The sequence below is a fragment of the Colius striatus genome, chromosome 19, assembly GCF_028858725.1.
Source record: "Colius striatus isolate bColStr4 chromosome 19, bColStr4.1.hap1, whole genome shotgun sequence".
Taxonomy (NCBI): domain Eukaryota; kingdom Metazoa; phylum Chordata; class Aves; order Coliiformes; family Coliidae; genus Colius; species Colius striatus.
The window spans coordinates 2,443,063-2,463,074 of record NC_084777.1 but is presented as its reverse complement, the minus strand read 5'-3'; the positions used below and the strand labels follow the sequence as shown (position 1 = coordinate 2,463,074).

At 58.0% G+C, this 20,012-nt stretch overlaps 2 protein-coding genes across 3 annotated transcripts; one reads left to right on the top strand and one right to left on the bottom strand.

Moving 5' to 3' along the window:
• Positions 1 to 111: 111 nt before the first annotated feature.
• CUTA (cutA divalent cation tolerance homolog) lies at positions 112 to 8,801 on the top strand. The gene is made up of 6 exons (XM_062011775.1): positions 112 to 194; positions 2,558 to 2,706; positions 5,808 to 5,867; positions 6,763 to 6,808; positions 7,124 to 7,173; positions 7,679 to 8,801. The coding sequence occupies exons 1-6, from the start codon at positions 114 to 116 to the stop codon at positions 7,779 to 7,781; spliced, it is 489 nt and encodes a 162-aa protein (XP_061867759.1). The 5' UTR covers positions 112 to 113; the 3' UTR covers positions 7,782 to 8,801.
• On the bottom strand, positions 8,678 to 17,836 carry PHF19 (PHD finger protein 19). 2 transcript variants are annotated; one of them, XM_062011773.1, is made up of 15 exons: positions 17,759 to 17,836; positions 16,095 to 16,292; positions 15,761 to 15,842; positions 15,551 to 15,646; positions 15,359 to 15,459; positions 15,116 to 15,264; positions 14,737 to 14,832; positions 14,426 to 14,494; positions 13,320 to 13,440; positions 12,548 to 12,615; positions 12,300 to 12,467; positions 12,129 to 12,210; positions 11,803 to 11,888; positions 11,579 to 11,674; positions 8,678 to 11,299 (listed from the first exon to the last, which is right to left on the bottom strand). In XM_062011773.1, the coding sequence occupies exons 2-15, from the start codon at positions 16,281 to 16,283 to the stop codon at positions 10,984 to 10,986; spliced, it is 1,719 nt and encodes a 572-aa protein (XP_061867757.1). In that variant the 5' UTR covers positions 16,284 to 16,292; positions 17,759 to 17,836; the 3' UTR covers positions 8,678 to 10,983. The 2 variants fall into 2 exon arrangements, with proteins under 2 accessions (XP_061867757.1, XP_061867758.1); XM_062011774.1 differs by lacking the exon at positions 17,759 to 17,836 and having other exon boundaries at positions 16,095 to 16,932.
• Positions 17,837 to 20,012: the final 2,176 nt, after the last annotated feature.

The following is a 20,012-nucleotide window of genomic DNA, read 5'->3' as shown; positions in this document are numbered from 1 at the left end:
CAGGCAGCCAGGGAGGAAGAGGAGGAGGAGGAGTTAGTGGGCAGCCTTCCTTCCCAGGCAGCTTTCCCAGCCCTGGGCGGAGCAGGTGGAGGGAGGGAGGGGAAGCCGAGGAGATGGAGTGGCTGAGCCAGCGCTGCCCGCTGCCGCCCGCTGCCCAGGGCTGCCCTCGGCCCAGCCGGGCCACCGTGCTGCTGGTAAGTGGGAGCCCTGCGGGGCTGCCAGGGCTGGCTTTGTGCTTGGCATGGGGGGATGTGGGTGACGCGGCGGGGAGCACAGTGAGTGCCATCCCAGGCAGCCGTGGCAATGCCTCTGTCTGTACCTTTATAAGGCAACCTCTGCAAAAGAAAAGGGCAAAGATCATGCAGGAAGAACGTGCTCTCGGTCTCTGCAGAGAGATAAACTCATCTGTTAGAGGTTTGTTTCCGTTTGCGCTGAGAAAACGCCAAACTTGAGCTTGCCACAAGCTGTATTTGGGGTTCTTTTTTTACAGACTCTCATCAAAACTAGACAAAAAGTCCTAAGCTGGTCATTTTACACCTAACGCTCTTTCATTTAGTTCACCAAAGCCAAAAGGAGTCTTGCAGAAATCTCAGACTCTCTGAACTCAGCTGTCATTTTGCTGAAAGACTCAAATTCTCACAACAGGTTGTTCAGTTTTGTTCAACATTTTGGCAGTCATGAGTATTTCAGGTGCAAATCCTAAAGTCTCAGTCCTTCACCTTTGTACCATCCTTTGACAGATGCAATTCTTCTGGAGGGGGAGGGGCTAAAAAGGAGGCTTCTATCTTTATTTTCAGAAACAAAAACCCTAGTGGGAAAACACCCAAAGAACCCAAGAGTGGTCATTCTTGTACTAATATTCAATCACAAATGTTCGTGGGGGTTTCCTCATCACATGCACATACATCTTCCAAGAAGATGAATGCTTGCTGTGCTGAACAGGTCAGATTATCTCTTCCTGAGCAGGGATCATGATTACATTCTAATCTAATAGGTACACCAGCATATCTCTGTTTGCCTTGTACCTGTAACTTCTGGGGTTTGTTGCATGTTTGTTAAATGACTTGGGGGAGGGGGGGAAGCAGCACAAAAACAGCTCTAAAGTGACAATGAGAAACCTGGTGATGACAAAGAATATTTCCTCAAATGGATTGGAAAGGAGGAGACAGCCAATGTAGCACATCAGTCCTTTCCCAAACAGAAAGGGGCTCCTGTCTTTGTGGTGGTGAGAGAGATTCTTTAAAAACTGGGTCTTGAAAAACACCCCAAACTCTGACATTGTCCCTGTCATGGGAGGTTTGTCACAGGACAAAGTGGGGGGGAAACTGGAGTGAGGGGGAAGAATATATCCTTAGTCTTATAAGCTTTTTTTTTTTAGCACTGTAGTTGGATAAAGGGCAGATGCTATTTATTTCAAACATGAGACAAAAGACAAAGAGCAGAGACAACGAGAGCTGCAGCCCCGGGTACCATCCTGTGGCTGTTACTCAGCTCACAGCATTAGCCTTGCTGTTCCAGCACCAGCCCCGTGGAGATCATTACACACCTTTACATGAGTGTGTTTATGGCATGTGAGTGCACAGAGCAGCTGAGGGGTTTGCCAGGAACAGCATCTTAATGTACAGCAAAACCAACTTGTTGCCACGGCACTGCCAGTCCACAGAGAAGGAGTTAGTGTCTTCTGCAGCTCACTCGGACAGAGACAGCCCTACAGACCTGGGCTGTGCCCATTAGGACATCTGTGCCTCAAAGGATACAACATCACTGTCCTATTAGCATCAGATAATTAAGATGAAATGAGCTTAAAACCTGCATGTAAGTCTTCCCTTCCCTCACCTGCTCTGTGTCATAGCCTGGGTGGGCTGCACGTTTATCAGCAGAAGAGGGTAACTGTCCTGGGCTGACAGAGCAGGATGGAAGCTCTGGGTCACCCCACACACTGTATCACCTCTGGCTTCCCGGGGCTCTGCTCCCACATCAGGCTCCAGCTCAAACCTGTTTCCCACAGCCAGATCCCTACCTGACAGACCACACTTTCCACATCCCTGGGGAGGCCAAACTGCTGGAAAGAGTCCAGTGAAGGGCTACCAAATGCTGAGGGAGATGAAACATCTCTGTGATGAGGAAGGGCTTTGGCACCTGGGGCTGTTCATCCTGGAGAAGGCTGAGAGGGGACCTCGTCAGTGCTGTTCAATACATAAAGTGTGGGTGTCGAGAGGATGGGGCCAGTCTTTGGTGGCAGGGACAGGACAAAGGGTACTGGGCACAAGCTGGAACACTGTTGTTCCACTTGAACAGAAGGAGAAGCTTCTTTGCTGTGAGGGAGCCCTGGCCCAGGCTTCCCAGGCAGGGTGTGGAAACTCCTTCTCGGGAGCTTCCCAAACCCACCTGGACACGTCCCTGTGCCCCCTGAGCGAGGGGAACCTGCTTTAGCAGAGGGTTGGGCTGGATGAGTGAGCTCTAGAGGTTCCTTCCAACTCCCACCATCTGTGCCTGTGTGATTTTACAAAGCACAACCCTTCCCCTAACATCCTGGCTCCCACGTTTTGCATCCGAGGTGCTGGCTCTGTGTGTGCTGCTGTACCCGGTGCTGCAGAGTCTCGCGCTGCAGCTGCACTCTGCCCTCACCGGCAGCTACGTCTCTGGGACACACTCCATCGCCTTCATCAACTGCCTCAACGAGCAGATTGCTAAGGATATGGCAAGGTACAGAGACACTGCCCCTGCTTGTCTGCTTGAGCTGTTGGAAAGTGGCTTCTTGTGGAGTAAAGCTTCTCCTTGACCCTCCAGAGGTTCTGTGCTTCTCTGTACTTTGCGTTTCTACCTGAACGGGGGCTCCTTTTTCTCTCACACTCTCTTTCTCACTCTCTCTGTATCACATATCTACTTTCCAAGAGCTCTGCTTTCTAAAAGACAGCTGACAATTGCCTATGAAGTCAATGCCACAGTTACATCGAGCCCATTTTTAATGCATTCCACCGCCTTTTGTTTTCAAGACACATTTTAAAGCCATGTCCCTAAATCTCTGGGCTCTCAGATGGATTAAGCCCCAGCCTCATGTTCTCTCATTTGCCACAGTCTTTCTTCTTCTCTAGAACAACACAGATAACCAGCTCCTGGGGAGGTGTTTATGGAGAGGGACAAAGAGCAATACTCTGCCACGAAAATGAGAGACACGAGTGATCCACAGCAGACACAGAGCAGGCACTTGCGAGGTGCCACCTCAGCCTGCCCTCTGCTCTCCAGGCAAACTTCATGGAGTGAGGGCTTTACCTTGATCTTTTGCTTCTCTCTCTTTAATAGATGAGATATTTTACCTGATGTTTTGCATGCAGAGGGGTTTTTTTACACATTTGCCAGTCCCTGACTCAATAGATGGTTTGTTCAAAGCACTGAAACTGTGTTGACTGGGGAAATGTTTATGATGGACCATGAAGTTTCCTGCAACACCTCCTGTGCTGTTTTCTCTGCTACCCTGCTGCTTGCCAAAAACTCTCCATCTTCTCTAGAGTGTTCCCAAGCAGTTGTTCAGGAACTGACAGGCTACTGAAAGGGATTTTGTGTCACCTTAAATACTGCAACTGTATTAAGAAATTCAAATAGGATGATGTCTGCACTGCTTGATCTGGAAAACAGGAGGAACTGTATGTGAGTGGTGAAAAGAGCCTCAGCTCCTGAAAATGCTTCACCTTCACAGCTTTGCAAATGTTTTCCAGCCTTTGTTCCTTATCTTGCATGGAAGAGAGAGGAAATAAATCTCTCCCCATGGCTGAGATGTGTGTACTTTGGTTGTGCTTTTACTGGTGCAGTAATTATTTCTTTTCTCCAGAGTTTGGGTGAGTGAGCCATGGTTGAAGAGGGTGATACAGGGCTTCTGCACTCACTCAATTCCCCACACACCTTTTTCCTGTGCTGTGGTGTTAACCCTTCCTTTACCCTTCCTTTGCTCTGCTCATTGGGGCGCTCTGATGCATTGGTCAGCAAGGAAATGTTCAGCTGGTCTTTAAGCAAAAGGAGTTCCAGGTTTGTGCCAGGTTTAGCTGCAGGTAGAATTCAGCATCTGGCTTGTTTGGTGCATCAGTTGTCACCCAGTTTATCTGAATTACTATTAACCTAAAATCCCCAGAAGGAACCTCTGAGCCCACACAGGAGATGCAGCCCCTGCCCTGGGCTTGCTGGGAGAGGCTGACCCCTTAGGGCTCACAGAACCCATCTAACCCTCGAGCAGCCTGTACCTCTGGTTCTGCCTTCAATTTGTGCCTATCATTTTCTTTGCTTTTCTGCTTATTAATATTTCATCAGTCTCAATTCAGAGCCTGCTGTGAGGCAGGGACACAGAGCTCCCAATTAAGTGCCCAGCCCAAAGATATCATGCATTATGCAGACACTTTCCACAGATCACATTCAGCTTCTCTTAATCTTTCCCATTCCCATGGTGGCCCCTGGTTTCCACTCAGCTTGCTACAACACAGCTCAGGATCTCAGCTGGGATCACAGTTTATTGGGACAGAGCAGGAGCAATTAGAAGGTACCCACCCAAATCAAAAGGCTCCTGCACTGAAGTGACTCGGGATTCACAGGCAAGGGCTGTGCGCCATGTGTTTGACACCACACATGCAGGGGGATATCTCCCCTCATGCTGCTGCCCTTTGTTGGTCCACAGATTACCTCAAGATGCTCTGCAAGCATGAAATGCCCAGAACTGGTTACACACAGTGAGAGCAAACAAGCCAGAGCCTCCACTGTTGCAGATTACCAGCCTGGCTGGAGATCTTCAGGTGACAGACATGAGGGAGGCACCTCATGCTCCTTATCACTCAACAGCAACCAAGTCTGTCATCCTTACAGTCCATAATGTTGTCTTTTTGAAGGCTAAGGGTTTCTTATAGCTTGTTTAGTAGTCACTTCCAGGCTGTATCACACCCTGGGTGGAAGGAGGATACATTTTTAACTTGGCCTGAGCCAAGAGCATTGCAGAGAGATCTGGAGTGGCAGCTGGAGTTAATTGGAATGGGTTTTCATTCCTTGGCCCACTAAGAGTTAATTTTTTACAGGTTGTTGAATCAAACCTTCCAGTATCTAATAACTCCTGTCTTCTCTGCAGTTTGAGGTCATCTAGCAGCCAAACACTTGCATTGTCAGAGCAGTTGGTACAAAGCAGTGCCCAGTGAGGTCAGTGGTAAAGCGAGCTGAAGGTGACAGAGCTGTCACTGCCTCAGAAGGGCCCAGCCACTGCTGTGGGCACAAAACACAACTTTTGACCTAGTTCTCCTACAAATCCACCCTCAGTACTCTTCAGTCACTTAAATACCACTTCTGCTGGCAGATCCAAGCAGCTCTGCAGTGACATCAGCCCACAAGTAAATGAGGGAGCCAGAGAGAAGGAATGCTTTGGGGCTTCAGATTTCCAGGACGTTTTGGGTAGAAAAACCTTGATGTTGTTAACAAGACCCACATTTACTCTGCTATGTAGGGAAGAGGCAGAGTTTGGCAGCATAAGCACAACTGAGGGACAAACCCCTTCGTGTCCACCCTGCCCCAGTTCTCACAGCCCCACGTGTGCTGTCCATGCCAGGAGCAACACCCCACCTTGCTGCACAGCACTGAGGCTCCCCAGAGCTGGAGCAGCTTCAGAACATTGCCTCTGCTTTCTCAGGGTAATAATTAACCCCAAATCCAATGTCTCCAATGTCAAAGCTGCTGCTGGCAGTCAGGGGCAGCAGGAGGGAATGTCCCGTGGCTGGGGGCGAGCGCTGACCCACAGTGAGCTGGGGACAAGCACTAACTCCCCCTCCTGTCTCCCCCAGGGCCATCATGGATAAGAAGCTGGCTGCCTACGTGAACATCCTGCCAAAGAGCTCAGCCTTGTAAGTTGGGCTGAATATTCCCCACCTGGGCGAGAAAATCCATGTTCCCTGAGCAGGGAAGGAGGAGATGGACACCCCACAGCCCCAGGGACAGGAGAGAGTTTCCAGAAGGCTGCTGGGTCTGTTTGTTGTTGCAGGTGGTTGAGATGATCCTCACCCCTGCAAAGTGCACTGAGCTGATGAAGGAGTGCAGATGCTGCAAGTGCCAGAGGGGATCATTTATTCACTGGTTACTTGGCTACACAGACATCAGGCAAAGAGCAAAGGGACTGATGGTCCTGGGGACTTGGTGCCTGTTTTTGTAGGATTTAAGAGGAAGCCAAGCTAAGGAGCAGAAAAGACCTTTACAGTGTTAAGCAGCACTTTCAGGAATGGAGAACACTACCTGTGACCTTGAAATGCAGCCAGCCATGCTCTGCAGGAGTTCTCAGCAAAGGGATTGCACTTGTTAGAGATGTTAAAGAGCAAAGCCCCAAACCAGCAGTTTCCTTATAGGAGTACCCTGGCCTTTCCCCTCTCCTGCAGGAAAGAGAGGACAAAAGCACGATGCTGCCTCACTCAGGCTCCTGGCTGCAGCCATCCCACAGTCCCTGCAGGTACCACCCCAGAGCAGGGCCACCAGCACACAGCCCTCCCCAGTCCTCTGGCCTGACATCCCCCCTGGGCAGCTCTCTCGGGGCTGGTACAGCCAAGGACACTCTGGACTGTAAATCCAGGGTGCCCAGTCATGTGCACAGCAGACTTTTGAGGGCAGCAATGGTTCTTGAGCACCACTTTGTAGAATGAATGGCCACGTGCAGAAGTCACCAAGCAGGGAAACTCACCCTACCCAGGGAGACTGGTATTGCTGCACCCACAGTTGGATTTGCTGATGTTTCTTCTCTTTGAAATCTAGGTCTTTCTGGGAAGGGGAACTAGAAGAAACTACTGAAATACTGCTGGTAAGTGACAAATTCCCCATGTCAGGAAAATCCCCATCCCAGGCAGCCCCAGCCAAAAGGGACTGCAGGGGCAAATGGGGAGGGTAGCACCAACCTGCCAGTCTCAGACTGCACCCAGGGACCCTGAGCCATAGCAGTGGGGGCTTGGGAGGGCAGCCCAGCTCAGCCCCTCATCCTCCCACCACAGGGAAACCCCCTGAGAAGAGCCCAGGAAGGGCTGAGATGTGCAGGGGATGGGTGCAGTGCAGCTGTGCATGCAGGATTGCTCCACCTCCTTTACTCCTCCCCTGGTTCTAGTTTTGTTTTTCTCTCCAGTTAGTGAAAACGAGGACATCCAAAATAGGAGAACTGTCCAACTACATCAGGTGAGGCTCCTGCTCAGGGGAGCTCTGGCTTTCCTGACCAAGGTTTGCTGCCATCTCAGGCTTTGGGAGTTGGGTTCCTTGAGCCTCGGGGGGGGGTGAACAGGTTGAAGTGCTCCTGCTGTATCTTGTTAAGCCAAAACCCCCCAGATACCGCATCAGAAAAAAAGAGAACGATAAAAGGTCTGTGGGAATAAGAACTGCTGAGCTTTAACCAGCCCCTCAGCCCCGGGTCCAAGGAGGGAGCCGCTCCTATTCCCTGGCTGCCTCCGGGCAGGTTCTCCTGCCTTTCCGAGCGCCGAGTGGTGAGAGCAGCCGGCTTCGGGCCAGGCTGCGCTAAACCCCAATCTCCAAGCAAAATAGTCCCGCGGCAGGAGGCAGATGCGGTGCTTTGAAGCCGGCGGGGCGCGGGGCAGCGCGGGGGGACATCTCATCTCCGCTCGCTGCGGGCGGGAGCGGGGCGCGGGGATGGTCCCACGGCGCTCCTCTGCTCCTCTTCCCGCTCCAGATCCATCCATCCCTTCGAAATCCCCGAAATCATCAGCCTGCCTATTGATCAAGGAAACCCTGTCTACCTCAAGTGGATGGAGGAAAGTGTCCCGCGGGACTGACTGAAGCGTGCAGCCGGCGCTTGGCTGTCGCAGGGAGCCGCGCCGGGCGCTCTGTGCGGGCACAGGCGGTTCCTATCTTCACGGCTTTGCTGGGACAGACGCTCGGGGATTCCGTTTGCACTGGAAACGTCCCGCCCTTGCCCCGGCGCCGCGCTCCAGGGAGCACCCGGCAGCGCAGGCTGGGGCGGGGAACGGCCGCGCACACCGCGGGCTGCTGCGGCGCTGCGGCTGGGGATGTACGGAGATGCTCAGGTCGGGACACTGAAGCATCTGGGGACCGGCTCAGGCCGCAGCCATGGGCTGGTAGCCCCCGGAGCCCCCGCTCCCCGCCGCAGCAGCCGCCTCCTTCCCCGGCCCCGCGGGATGTGAGCGGCCGGCTCTCGCCCTCTCCCGCTGTCAGCCACAGCGCTGGTTCCAGTCGTGCAGCAGCCGAGGGAACGGCAAATTTGAGCAGCCACCAACAAGCATCTAACAGGAGCTGCAAGCAGCACACGCACAGCCCCTGCCCGACCTGCCGAGCCGGGGAGAGCTGCGAGTTAGGCAGCAGGAGCAGGGCATCCTCCCCCTGCGGGGCATCCCCCGGCCCTGCATCCCTCACCCAGCCCTGAACGGGGCCAAGCTCAACCTTGTGAAAAGATGCTCGTGGTAATAGTTTCATAGGATGTAACTTATGGAACAGTATCGAGTTATTTATGAGTGGGAAGGGATTAAATGGGAGTGTTTCTTAGCTGGGCAGGCTCCTGTGTCTTGGCAGATTGTGGGCACAGCGGCTGCAGGGAGGGCAGAGCCCAGACTCACTGCACCAGCTGCATCGTGGCATGTGTTTGGGAGCACACACTGACCCCCACGGCCCAAACCCAATAATCCTGACACTACAAAGAGCCAGTGACATTAAAAAAAAGGAGATTTTGTTTTAATTGTACATCAGACATATTCATTCCAACTTGGGTATAAAAGGTTGGTTATTACAAGCAGCAAACGGAACTCATAGATCTTTAGAAGGTGCACAGAGTCATTATAAAGTCTATTACAGCTAATGAAAAATATACTCTGCAACAAAAATAGTTGTAAAGGCTCCACATTCAATTCTCTGCAAGAGGCCAGGAGGAGAAGAGAGAGAACAGAGAGGGAGAGCAGAGGAACCGGGGCCACGTGCTGTGGGTGCTCCCACAAGTGCCACTTCCATTGGCACAACAGGCAGGAGTAACCCCCCTCTGCCCTGGCACAGCTCTGAGCAGCCCCAGGCAGCAGCTCAGACAGGAACAAGGGCCCCACAGGCGCTGAGGAAGGGGAAATACTTGAAGTGATCCTTTGGTGGCAAAGCCAAGGCAGGACAGGGAGGGACCTGGGTGGCTGCAGGACCGGCACCCCTCGCTGCCAGGGAGGAGGGTCCTGGCAGTGTGTCACCCAAAAGGACAGGGCTCCTGAGGGTGCTGAGCACCTCTCCCCAAGGCACATCTGACCCCTCAAACCACCTCACACTGGCAGCTGGATGGAGCCTCTTCTCCTTTCCCCAACCTCACTCTGCCCAAGCAGCCAACAGCTTCTCCCCCAGCACAGCACCAGGCCCACGGCCCCAAGGGACTCGTCAGAAAGGAGTTTAAATGCTTTTATCTACTGAGTCAAACATTCAGGCTGCTGGAGGGGCACTGGAACAGCTCATGCCTGGCCAAAACCTGTGGGCACAGCAGAGAAGCTGCTGCTCTGCAGCAGAGCCCTGTGCAAAGCAGGGCAAGGGCCCGATGCCTGCTACAGGAACCAAAGCAACTGGCAAAGGCCTCCCTGGCTGTGCCACTGCACTATTTGAGCAGTAGCTGAAGCAGTTTATTCTGATGCAGCACACTGTTGCCTCTGCTTTGCAAACATCCCCTGCTCCCTCCTGCCCGTTGTGCTGATGAATTTTTCTGAAGCACTTTTTCAACAAACAGCTTTTTCTGGTCTGCAGGAGCCAGGAGGGAAGGAGGGGGCTGCAGGACCACACAGCACCCCCCAGCAGCCCCCACCCTGTCCCCTCAGGACAGCCACAGTGGTGAGGGGGGAGAAACGAGCAGGACAACACTCAAAGCTGATTTATCTCTCTCTTGGAAACAAAAACAACTGAGGAAAAGGTCTGATGGTAGGAGAATTGGTTTTTAAAAAAGGACAACAGCTCTGCTCCTGAGGAGCCTGTCAGTATTGCTTTAGGTAGAAGGGGGTTGCTCCTTCTTTTCTGCAGACAAACCAACCCCACACACACCCCAACACTACCCTGGTAACAGAAAGCAGGGCTGGCCTCCGGCGAGGCACAGCCCCGAGGCCACGGGGATGGCCGTGGGGAGCCCAGTCCAACCCCATCCCCATGCCCCTGCTGGCTTTTTGGTTTGTCTGCTTGTTTGGCACTTTCAGGATGAAGATTCTTGTGGGAACAAAGGCCTTGGGCTCCAGCCTGGGAGGTGCCCACGGTGGTTTTAAGGCAAAGGTGGATCTTTTGGCTGATCTCTTCCAAGATCGCGATTGTCAGAACTGGGAAACACTGCTGGTGCATCACCACAGAGTCCAGGGACAGCAACCACCTCTGTCTGCCCCATGGCCCTGAAACCAGCCCAGTTTATGGGGCATTTTCCCCTCATTTAAAACAAACCACATCCCTTTAAGGAATGGTCTTATCAGGAGGAGGAAAAGCCCTTACAGGGCTCTGGTGTCACCCACAGGCACAGGGGAGGGAGGTGCTTTTTGCTTTAGCAGCAGGACCCCCTCCAGTCTGCTCTGTAAGGCTTGGATGTAGGGATAAGTCAGAGTGAGCCAGGCATTGCCCCCACAGGGGCTGCCTCTTGGAGTGTCCAGCCATGCTGGGCAGGCCCAACTGGAGAGGCCAAAGCTGCTCACCCCTCTTACCACCACCACGGTGCCTCGGGCTCGGCCAAAGGCTCCATCAGGAGAGCACAGCTGGGCCATGCTCTTTGCATATACACTGACCATAAAAACAACAACTGTTAAAATCAAAACCACCCCAGAACAGAGTGTCCAGGCTGTGGGTTCCACCCCTGGCAGCACTGTTCGGCTCAGGCACCGCCTTCAGCCACGGCAGCTCCCAGGGAGCCAGCACAGAGGGGTCCCAGCCCTGCCAGGGGCCAGCACTCCTCCTCTGCTTCACAGCCAGGGCTCCCCCAGCACCCCATGTCCTCTGGTTTGGCTCCAGGAGAGGTTCTGGGGCTGGCAGGGCTCAGTATGGGGTCGTGCCTTCCCACTCCACCAGGTACTGCACCTTCCCCTCCAGCGTCACGCGCCGGGCCAGCACCTGGTACTTCTCCCCGCACACCAGCCTGCCCGCGGCCCCGAAGTAGCTGCTGATGGACGACTTGAGGTGGGAGAGCGAGGAGTCGTCCTCGCTGATGCTCTCGAACGTGTGGCTGTCGATGCCGTCGTCGGGGCGGTCGCTGCCCTCGGGGGTGGCCCCGGCGCGGCTGCCGCCCCTCTCCCCGCCTCTGCTCCTGGCTGGAGCTGCCAGCTTGCGCTTGCGGCTGCCCACGGTCCTGCGGCTGCGAGGGAAGGGGCAGAGAGGGAGGGCAGCACCCGAGAAGCTCCCCGAGCACAGGCTGTGCCTGCAGGGAGCTCGCCGGGAATCGGGGCCAGCCCAGGGAGGGCTCTGCACCGATCCTGCACACCCAGCGAGGCAGAGCTGCTTTGGGGCCAGCAGCCTGTTTTGGGAGGCAGGGATGAAAGGCTCCCTGACCTGGGACATCCCTGTGTAGCCCCATGTCCCGCTGGCTGTGCCCCTGGGACCTCTGGGGAGCGGGGTGAGGAGGCACAGCCCTCACCTGGACTCGTAGGAGAGGCTCGTGGTGGCTGAGCCTGAGGTGCTGGCGGCATCTGTGGAGTCCACATCCGAGAGGAAAGTCTGTCCAGAGCTCGCACTGGGGGTGGGATGCAGCATCAGCCCCAGCACAAGGGTCACTACGGCCCCTTCCCACCTCCCACCTCCCCACCTGGGAGCTGAAACCACCCCCTTTGCCACCCACAGCCCGGGCCCTGCCACACAGACCTTTTCAGGCTCTGAATTTCATCCAGTGTGAAGTCAAAGATGCTGGCCAGGTGGTGGTTGGTGCTCCAGGCAGAGGTGAAGTCACTCTGCACCCCAAAAACAAGCTCAACTCATCACTGCCGAGCTGCCCACGGCCCCAGCACCCACAGCCGCTGAGAACCGGGCTTGGCACGGAGCATTTGCAGAGCCCTGGGCGAGGGGCAGCGGCTCTCCCTGCCCACAGCAGCCAGGACACCTCACAGGGAGCCCCAGGGACGGGGACAGGGAGCCCCGCTTGGCTGCCACATCCCAGGGTGGCTGTGCAGAGGAGGGGGACGGGGACTCACGCTGGGAATGGCATCTTCCAGCAGGAACTTGGCCCGTTTGTGCCGCGCCGCTCGTCGCTTCTGCTGCTGCCGGGGCAGGAGGCTGCAAGGCGGGCAGGGGGCTCTGAGGCTGCTGGGCTGCCCCGGGGGAACACAGAGCAGGGTCTGGGGAGGGGCAGTTTGGCCACTCACTCATCTTTATGGACGCATTTGCTCTTCCCCTTCTTCCTCAGCTCGCAGGAGCTGCCGTCCCCGCCCGCGGCTCTGTCGGGCAGCACCTTGCTGGGGGGGTTGGGCGGGACACGGATCCGCAGCCGAAAGATACATTTCTTCTTCTTGATTTCCTTCCCACACAGAAACCTGGAGCAGAAGGAGCAGCCCTGAGCCGGGGGTGAGGGGCACCGGAGCGCCCCGCATCCCGCCCTGGCCCCGGGGCTCACCGGCTTTTGTAGCTGTTGAGGGCGTTGAGGAGCTGGGGGCCGCGCTCCGACAGGGGGGTGCCCGTGAGCTGCGGAGAGCCGGGTCAGCCGCTATTCAGCAACCAGACACACGGGGGAACCCGAACTCCGGCTTCCGCGGCCGCTGCCCGAGGGCTGCGAGGAGCGAGCCCGCAGCAGAGCCACCGGCGCCGGGCAGGAGGAACCGAGCCGAGCCGAGGCGCTGCGAGGGCTCCAGCACGCCTTGGTTTTAGCAGCTCTCTCGGCTCTGGCTCTGACTGGGCAGCTTGTCAGGTAAAACAGCCGAGCAAAGCGAAAGCCCAGCTCAGAGGAAGGGGATTAAGTGGATTTTGAGGAGCCACCTCCACCGAGCTCTGCAGGGACCCGGCTGCTGCAGACAAGCCCCAGCTCGTTGGTGGGGGCTGCTGGCACATGGCCACGTCCCTTTCCAGCACCGACCCTCTGCCCACCCCTGCAAAGGTCCCCAGGGGCTGGTGCCATCCCCAGCTCGGGGAGCAGCATCCTCTGACACTGCCCACGGGGGACACCCGCCTGTGACACCAGCTCAGGGCAGATGAGCTGCTGCAGGTGCCAACACCCCGAGGTGGGTCATTGCCCCACGGGACCTCCCTGCAAGCCCTGGGCTGGCCAACCTGCCCACTGCCAGCCTGGGGCTCCCCTGTCACAAGGAAAGGGGATCCAGCCTCAGGGCCAGCCCAGCAGCCCCTCTCCCTCCCCAGGGCTGCTCTCCAGCCCAAGCCCAGGCTGTTTTTACCTTCCCAAGCTGCAGCGGATCCCAGTGGTGGTTCACAAAGGCCAAGATCTCCTCGAAGTCAAAGTACTTCTTCTTGCTCTGTACCCCCAGGTTGTAGAGGGCAAGATGAACAACATCCACCCTGCAGGAGCAAAGGGGCTGAGAGGGTCAGAGCCCACCCTTTCCCTGCAGTGCTGCTCAAACCCTTCTCACTGCAAGCTGGGACCATTCCCACACCCCCCAGGGGAAGCAGCCTGGCCTGGAGCTGCATCCTGGGGCACATTTTGAGCTTTGCAGTGAGCTGGGATGCTGCTAGCAGTTGGGGACAACCCCAAGTGCCAAGACCCCCAGCCCAGGAGCTGCAGAAACTGCTGCTCCCAGGAGCAACGTCCACTTTTCCAGCTTTTTAATGCATCCCAGCCCTGTGCTCTGGCTGCAGCTGGGTACAGGAGCGGGACGGCTCTTACCCACGTGAAAACAGATCCTCTATTTTAACACCACAATCTATCCTGGGGGATTTTAAACTTGAGTCTCTGAAAGTGAAAGCCAAGCACCATATCCTGCAGGATTTCCCTTCTTCTTCTTCCAGCTTGCTGTGCTGCTGTGTGCAACATCCCTGAGCCAGCCACGTCTCAGCAGCCCCTTAACAGCAGCATCACGTCTGACATGGCTGAGCACGGGGGAACAGCGGGGCTGCTGGCACTCTTCATGTGCTTCACAGAGTGCTTTCAGACATCAAGGTACACCAGAGGGTGCCACTGAAAGCTTGGATTTAACCACAGAACCCGATGACTTGTCATCCAATTGCTTTTTGCATTTATCTTCTGGCAAACACGTGCCTTGGCTCCCAGACCCCTCAGGAGGGTTGGGAGGTACAGAGAAACACTTTCCCTGGGAACCAGCCTCCAGGGCTGGGCAGGAGGAGCTGCAGCCCTGAGGCACGTGGCCAAGCAAAGGGCCCAGCTCAGGGTTGGCCTGGGCTGATCAGGAGATGCTCTCCCATGAGCTCCTGCTGCTGAAACTCAGCTCTGGATCTGCCCCAGGGCAAAGGCAGCACCAGGCACCGTCCAGCCCAGCGCCCTGCGGCCACTCCAGCACACCCCAAAGGAGCTGGGGCTGTTTCTTACCATCTCAAGGGCAGGCGCTTGATGTACTCAGGTCCCTGGTTGCACACGGAGCAGAAAAACACATAGAACCTGGAAAACAGCGGGAAGGGGGAGCGCTGGGGGCGAGGACAGAGCTCCAGGGGCCATCACGGCCAGCAGGAGGGGATTCCCTGGCACAGGGCCACCCTGCTGACCCTGGGGCAGCTGATCCACGTGGGTGCCGCAGCCCAGCTGGGGAGATGCAGACTGGGGATGCAGCTGTGCATAACCCCACCCTGGGAAGCCAGCTCTGACAGCCAGCACCAGCCCAGCACAGTCCAGAAGGGACGTACCGGTCTCCAAACATCATGGGGTCGCTGAGACACTGGGTACAGGCTTCGTGGAACCACTGCCGGCAGCGGCAGCACTGCAGCATCTTCAGGTACCACCTGGGGAGGGAGAGGAGGCGGGTGATGGCGAGGGCAGCGTGTGGCAGCCACCTCCCTGGACTCCTCCCTACTCTGGCGCTCACTTCTATTTCCTGCAGCCACGGAGCAAACCGAGACCCAGAGGCAGCGCGGGCAGCAAAGCCACCGGCCCCAGGGCAGCACCCTACAAGCTGAGGGCTCCTCTCTTTGGGGAGAAAAACCCCCCACCCTGATCTCATCTTCCTTTATTCCCCACAGACAGGAGCACGCCGACCCTCCCGCGGGCAGGCAGGCGGGGGCTTACTCGCCAGGGCCCCCGCAGTAGCAGTAACACTGCTGCTGGTTGGTGCGGTGCGGGGAGTCCCACTCCAGCAGGTCGGGGTTGTAGGACAGCACCATCTTGACAGCCTGGAGGGTCTTGGCAATGGCTCCTTTCTTCAGGGCACCCCCCTTCTGCAGGAGCGAGCGGGACGGGGTGAGCGCAGCCACCCGGGGAGGGTCACATCCTGCGGCGCTGTGCACACGGAGCCCGGGCAGCCCCACTCACCCGCACGGCCAGCGCAAAGATGCAGCGGCGGCAGAACCACGGTGTCCCCAGGGGGCCCTCGCAGCCACTGGCCACCGGGATGTGGCACTGCTGGTGATAACCTGCGGGAGGGCTCAGCATCAGCGCCGCCGCGCCGGATGGACCCGCGTCCCCAGGCCGGGCCGGGGCTGGCCCCGGGCTGACTGCACTCACCCAGGCCACACTTCCCACAGATGAGGATCTCGTTCCTGGGGCCTGAGGTGTTTCCCAGGCACACGTTGCACTTGGGCTCCTCCCCGGGGACACCGGCTGCGGGATGCAAACGGCAGCATCGGAAACACACGGGGCACAGCCACGTCTCGGCGGTGCTGGGAAGGACCCTCCTGGCACGGCAGCAGGAAGGGAGGATGGAGTGGCACTCACCATGCTGGATGTCCTTCCAGAGGACCCAGTACTTGGAGTTGTCCTCAAACGTGACGAGGCAGCTCTGCTTGGAGCCACTCACCTGCGGGGATAGAGCAGGAAGAACGGCTGAGCATCAGCTCCCGCTCCCAGCCCTCCTCTGCCCTCCCTGGTGCCCAGCCCTGCCTGTCGGGGCTGTGGGATGAGGGGTTGATAACCAGGGGCAGGACATCAACCCAAAACACCCCCCTGACCAACGACACGCTGCAGCCCCGACCAGCACCTCTGAGGCATGAGCTGGCTGCGCTGGCTACACTTTGGGTGCCCGCCTTACCCTTTTAGGTGCCCGCCTTACCCTTTTGATCTTGCCCAGGTAATAGAGCCCGTCGGTCCAGCGGCACAGCACGTACTGTCCCTCCGTCAGCTTCACCATGAGCTCCCGGCAGCTGCTGCCCCTCCGTGCCGGGGCGGCCGCCGCTTGCTGGACACGGCCAGCGGCCGCGTAGACATCCCGGATGATGGGGCTGAGCTTGGCAGTCTCCATCGGCAGCGCCTGGAGGGGACACACGGCTCGTCACGGCCCTCAGGTGCGCCCCTGGGCCGAGCACCATGTCCTGGAGGGGTTTTACCCAGGAGCATCGAGCCCAGGGCTGGTTGAGCCCCCGCAGCCGGTGCTCAGGACCCCCAAGCCGGGTGCTGACGAGCCCGGCTCCTGTAGGTGCAATCAAAGGGAGCAGCCGCAATCTTTGCTACTGTTGTGAGTTAACCCTTCGACTGCCGCAGCAGGGAGCCAATTCGCCTCACGGGGACACGCCACAGCCGAGGCTGAGCCTCGGGGAAGGGGCATGCGAGGGACGACAGCTTTACATTGGATGTGATTTCCACTTCGCCGTTTCCCAGCGGGTTTCGCAGGCTCCCGACCCGCCGGGGCCGCCGCACACGCGACCGCGAGGTTTGCGGGGCGGGAGGCGACCGGCCGGTGCTGCGACCCGCCAGACACCACCCAAATCAACCCAAAGTCACTTTTCCCCCTCTCTTTCCCCTCCTGCCGCGGCAACACGCGTGACCTCACGTCGCGGATCGCAACGCGAAACCTCTCGGTGCTGACCGCGCCGCAAAACTCCCTCTGCCCGCACCCCGCTACGAACAACGCTCCCGCGTCCCCGAGCGGCGCGGCCGGGCAGGAGCCGTCAAACCGACGCTAAACCGGGGCGACCCCCCAAAAAACCCCCCGCGCGGGGCCGGGGCCGGCGGGAGCCGCGCAGCACGTCCCGCGATCTTCGCGTCGGGAGCGGTGATGAAGCGGAGAGCGCTCCGCCAGCCGCCACCCGCAGCGCAGCGGGCGGAGGGGCTGCGGGACACGCGCGCGGCTCCCGCGGGCGCCGCCGGGCTCAAGGCGGCCGGGCCGGGAGCGAGGGAGGAGGGTACAAGCCAGCCGACCCCGCGGCCCGTCGGCACCTGCCGGGCGGGAGCGCCGGGGGCAGCCCCGGGAGCGGCGGCCGCGGGCCCCGCCGCCATTGGCTCATTCAAAGGCGCCCGTCCGGCCCCGGCCCCGCCGCCCCGGGCGCTTCCCGCCGGGCTCCGCCGCTGCCCTGCCGCCGCGCCCCGCCGCCCCCCGGCGCCGCCGTTACCGCTGCCGTTCCCGCCGGCCTGGCCCCGCAGCCGCCGGTCAGCGCGCGCCCGCGCGGGGCCCGTGGCGGGGAGCGGCGGCGCGCGGCGGGGGCAGAGCGCGGGGCGCCATCTTCCCGCGATTCCCCCGCGCCTCCCGCGGGCATTGACGTCCCGCTTATGCAATTAGCGCGGGGCCGCCCCCGCCGCTCCCATCGCGCCGGCCCCGGCCCCGGCCTCTGCGAGCGCGGTGCCACGGCTGGAGGGGGCTCCTCACCCCTCCCCTCTTACCCCCTCGGGGTCCCCGCCGCTGTCCCACGCGGGTACCGTCACCCCCTCCCGCGCCCCGCCACCGCACCGCGCATCGCTCCAGCCGCAGCCCTCTGCGGGTCCCCGGGTTCGGCCACGCACCCGTCACGCGTGGCTCCCCCTGGCCGGCCGGTGGCCCGGGCCGGGGCTCGGGAGGGGTGAGCTGCCCGCCAGGCATCGTCCCCCGCGAGGGAACAACCTGTGCTGGTCGGGATTCCCGGAATCGGGGCAACCTTCCTCTGAACCTCAGCGGAGAAAAACCAACCCCTGCAGAAACGCCTTGGGGCTGTGCCAAGGAGAAGCCTTCAGGATTTGCTGTTCGTTGGGAAGTGCTGCCAGAACAGAGCTGTTTTCAGGCCTGCTGGGGCAGCAGAGAAGCTGGTTGTAAGGAATGGGCAAGACTAACCTTTCTTTAAATCTGTAGAATGTGTCACCTTTTCAAGTAGTCTTGCAGTTTATTCTGCATTTTGTTTGCTTGGTCTGACCCCAGTAGGGAAAAAATAGTTTGTTTTAGAGACAATGACATTCAGAGATTGAGAAATCATTGTGTTTTTGAGGCAAAGGAAAAGTGGATGTGAAAGGGACACTAAAAGAGCATTCTCAGACTTAGGAGTAGCTGAAGCAACCTACTCTGCAGAAAACCAGGACAGGGCATGTATTTATTTCAAGTTCATCTGCTATTTCATTCTCCCTTAGACCCTGACAACCCAAATGAAGTCATAAACTTTGTGCTTGCCCCCTGCACAGAAGTGAATTATATGCAATACATATGTAACAGTTACTCTGGTTTTTTCTGTGTTGGGTTGTTTTTAGCTCCACAGCTGTCATCAGGTTTCCAGCCTGCTGTGGCATCCCCTGGCATGAGGGCTTGGGCCAAGCGCACACAGAGTCAGGATGAGTTGTACTGCCTGTAGTGGATGAGCTCTGTGTGGCACCCTGGGCGGTGTGTGTGAGTCCCTCCTCGCCCTGGGGTTCATCACACACCTGCAGAACAGCTCGTGCTGCATGTGAGCAGCTCCCTGGGCATCCAGAGTGAACGGCACGGTGCTGAAATGCCTTTTTCATCACCTTCCTGTCATTCTGTCACCTTAGAAATCACTCTTAAAATCGATCTTTTCCCCTACAACGCTGGTGTGTGAGTGGCCCCTGCGCTGCACATGGCTCTTGGCAGAGCTGCTGCATGCCTCAGCCTGCTGGGAAACGCTGCTCCCCAGCCCGTGGCACTGTCAGGTCCTTCTCTTTGCTTTGCAGTTGTGTGTGTGTGAGGCAAAGCCCAGCACCACGTGGAGAAGGTGGCAGGCAGGGCCCAGCACGCTGTGCCACGCCGTGCCGTGCCAGGCCATGCTGTGCCTACGCCCAGCTGCTGGGCAAGTGTTTGCAGAGCTTTAGGCACCTGAAAAAAAATAACAGCTCGTTCCCCAGCATGAAACCCCGTGGTCTGGCTTCCTGGGGAACCTGACGCATCTCCAAAGCAGGCAGAGGCTGTGCTGAGTCACCGCGGGCAGCCCTGAGTCACCCCGCGTTTCAGTCACTCACAGCACAAGTCTCCCCTGGACAAACCCCGCCGCTGCCCTCGCTGCAGCTGCTGAGCCGGACTCAAAGCAGGTCGTTCGCTGTGCTGTTGGCACGACGTTCCTGTCCTGTCCCAGTCTGTCCCACCCAGCAAACAGGGATGGCCAGCACAGGGGGACAGTCCCTGCCAGGATGCCACTGGCCTTCTTGGGCACGCTGCTGGTGTGATGTGCTGTGGTCAGCAGGTTCTGATGGGCTGCCTGCAGTAAGCAAAGGAGCCCCCGTTCACACGGAGCCTTTGGGAGTCAGCAAATGAACGGGAACCAACGAGCTGCTGGGGCTCCTTCCCCACTACTGAGCTTCCAAACAAACCAGCATTTACAAAACGATTTGAATGAAGCCCCAGGTAGTTAATCGCTCCACCTCTCCCATTCTGTCCTTAAAACCTGCTCACACAGGGACAGAGCAGCGGGAGGACGCCGGGAGCCGTGGCTGGGGCTGAGCTGCGGCAGGCGCGGGGTGAGCAGCTCCCGGTGCTGCCTTCCCTTCTGCTCTGGAAACTGCTCAGAAACTGGGTGGCTTCTTTTCATGGTGTTTTCCTTCCTTTGAAAACAGGAGTGGGAGGAGGGGTTGTATGTTGGCTTGTAGTCCTGGAAACCAAAGGCAAGGAATATTGAATGGAAACCCAAACACGAGGCTGCCCGTGAAGTCCAGGCCTGAGGTGGGGATGGGATCTTGCAGGGAGCACTCACGCTGCTGCAGCTGCCCAGCACAGCTCTGCTGAGCTGTTCCAAACAATTTGCAAGTGCCTTTTCCATCTGGAGATTCGGCTGGTAGAGCAGGA

What these genes read in the sequence shown, in the direction of transcription:
- CUTA (XM_062011775.1), top strand. Translation starts at nt 114, where the DNA reads ATGGAGTGGCTGAGCCAGCGCTGCCCGCTGCCGCCCGCTGCCCAGGGC. An exon ending in ATTGCTAAGGATATGGCAAG is followed by an intron (nt 2,707 to 5,807) that starts GTACAGAGACAC and finishes TGTCTCCCCCAG; the next exon opens with GGCCATCATGGATAAGAAGC. An exon ending in CTGCCAAAGAGCTCAGCCTT is followed by an intron (nt 5,868 to 6,762) that starts GTAAGTTGGGCT and finishes TTTGAAATCTAG; the next exon opens with GTCTTTCTGGGAAGGGGAAC.
- PHF19 (XM_062011773.1), bottom strand. Translation starts at nt 16,283, where the DNA reads ATGGAGACTGCCAAGCTCAGCCCCATCATCCGGGATGTCTACGCGGCC. An exon ending in ACCTGGGCAAGATCAAAAGG is followed by an intron (nt 15,843 to 16,094) that starts GTAAGGCGGGCA and finishes CTATCCCCGCAG; the next exon opens with GTGAGTGGCTCCAAGCAGAG. An exon ending in ATCCGCTGCAGCTTGGGAAG is followed by an intron (nt 12,616 to 13,319) that starts GTAAAAACAGCC and finishes GGCTCTCCGCAG; the next exon opens with CTCACGGGCACCCCCCTGTC.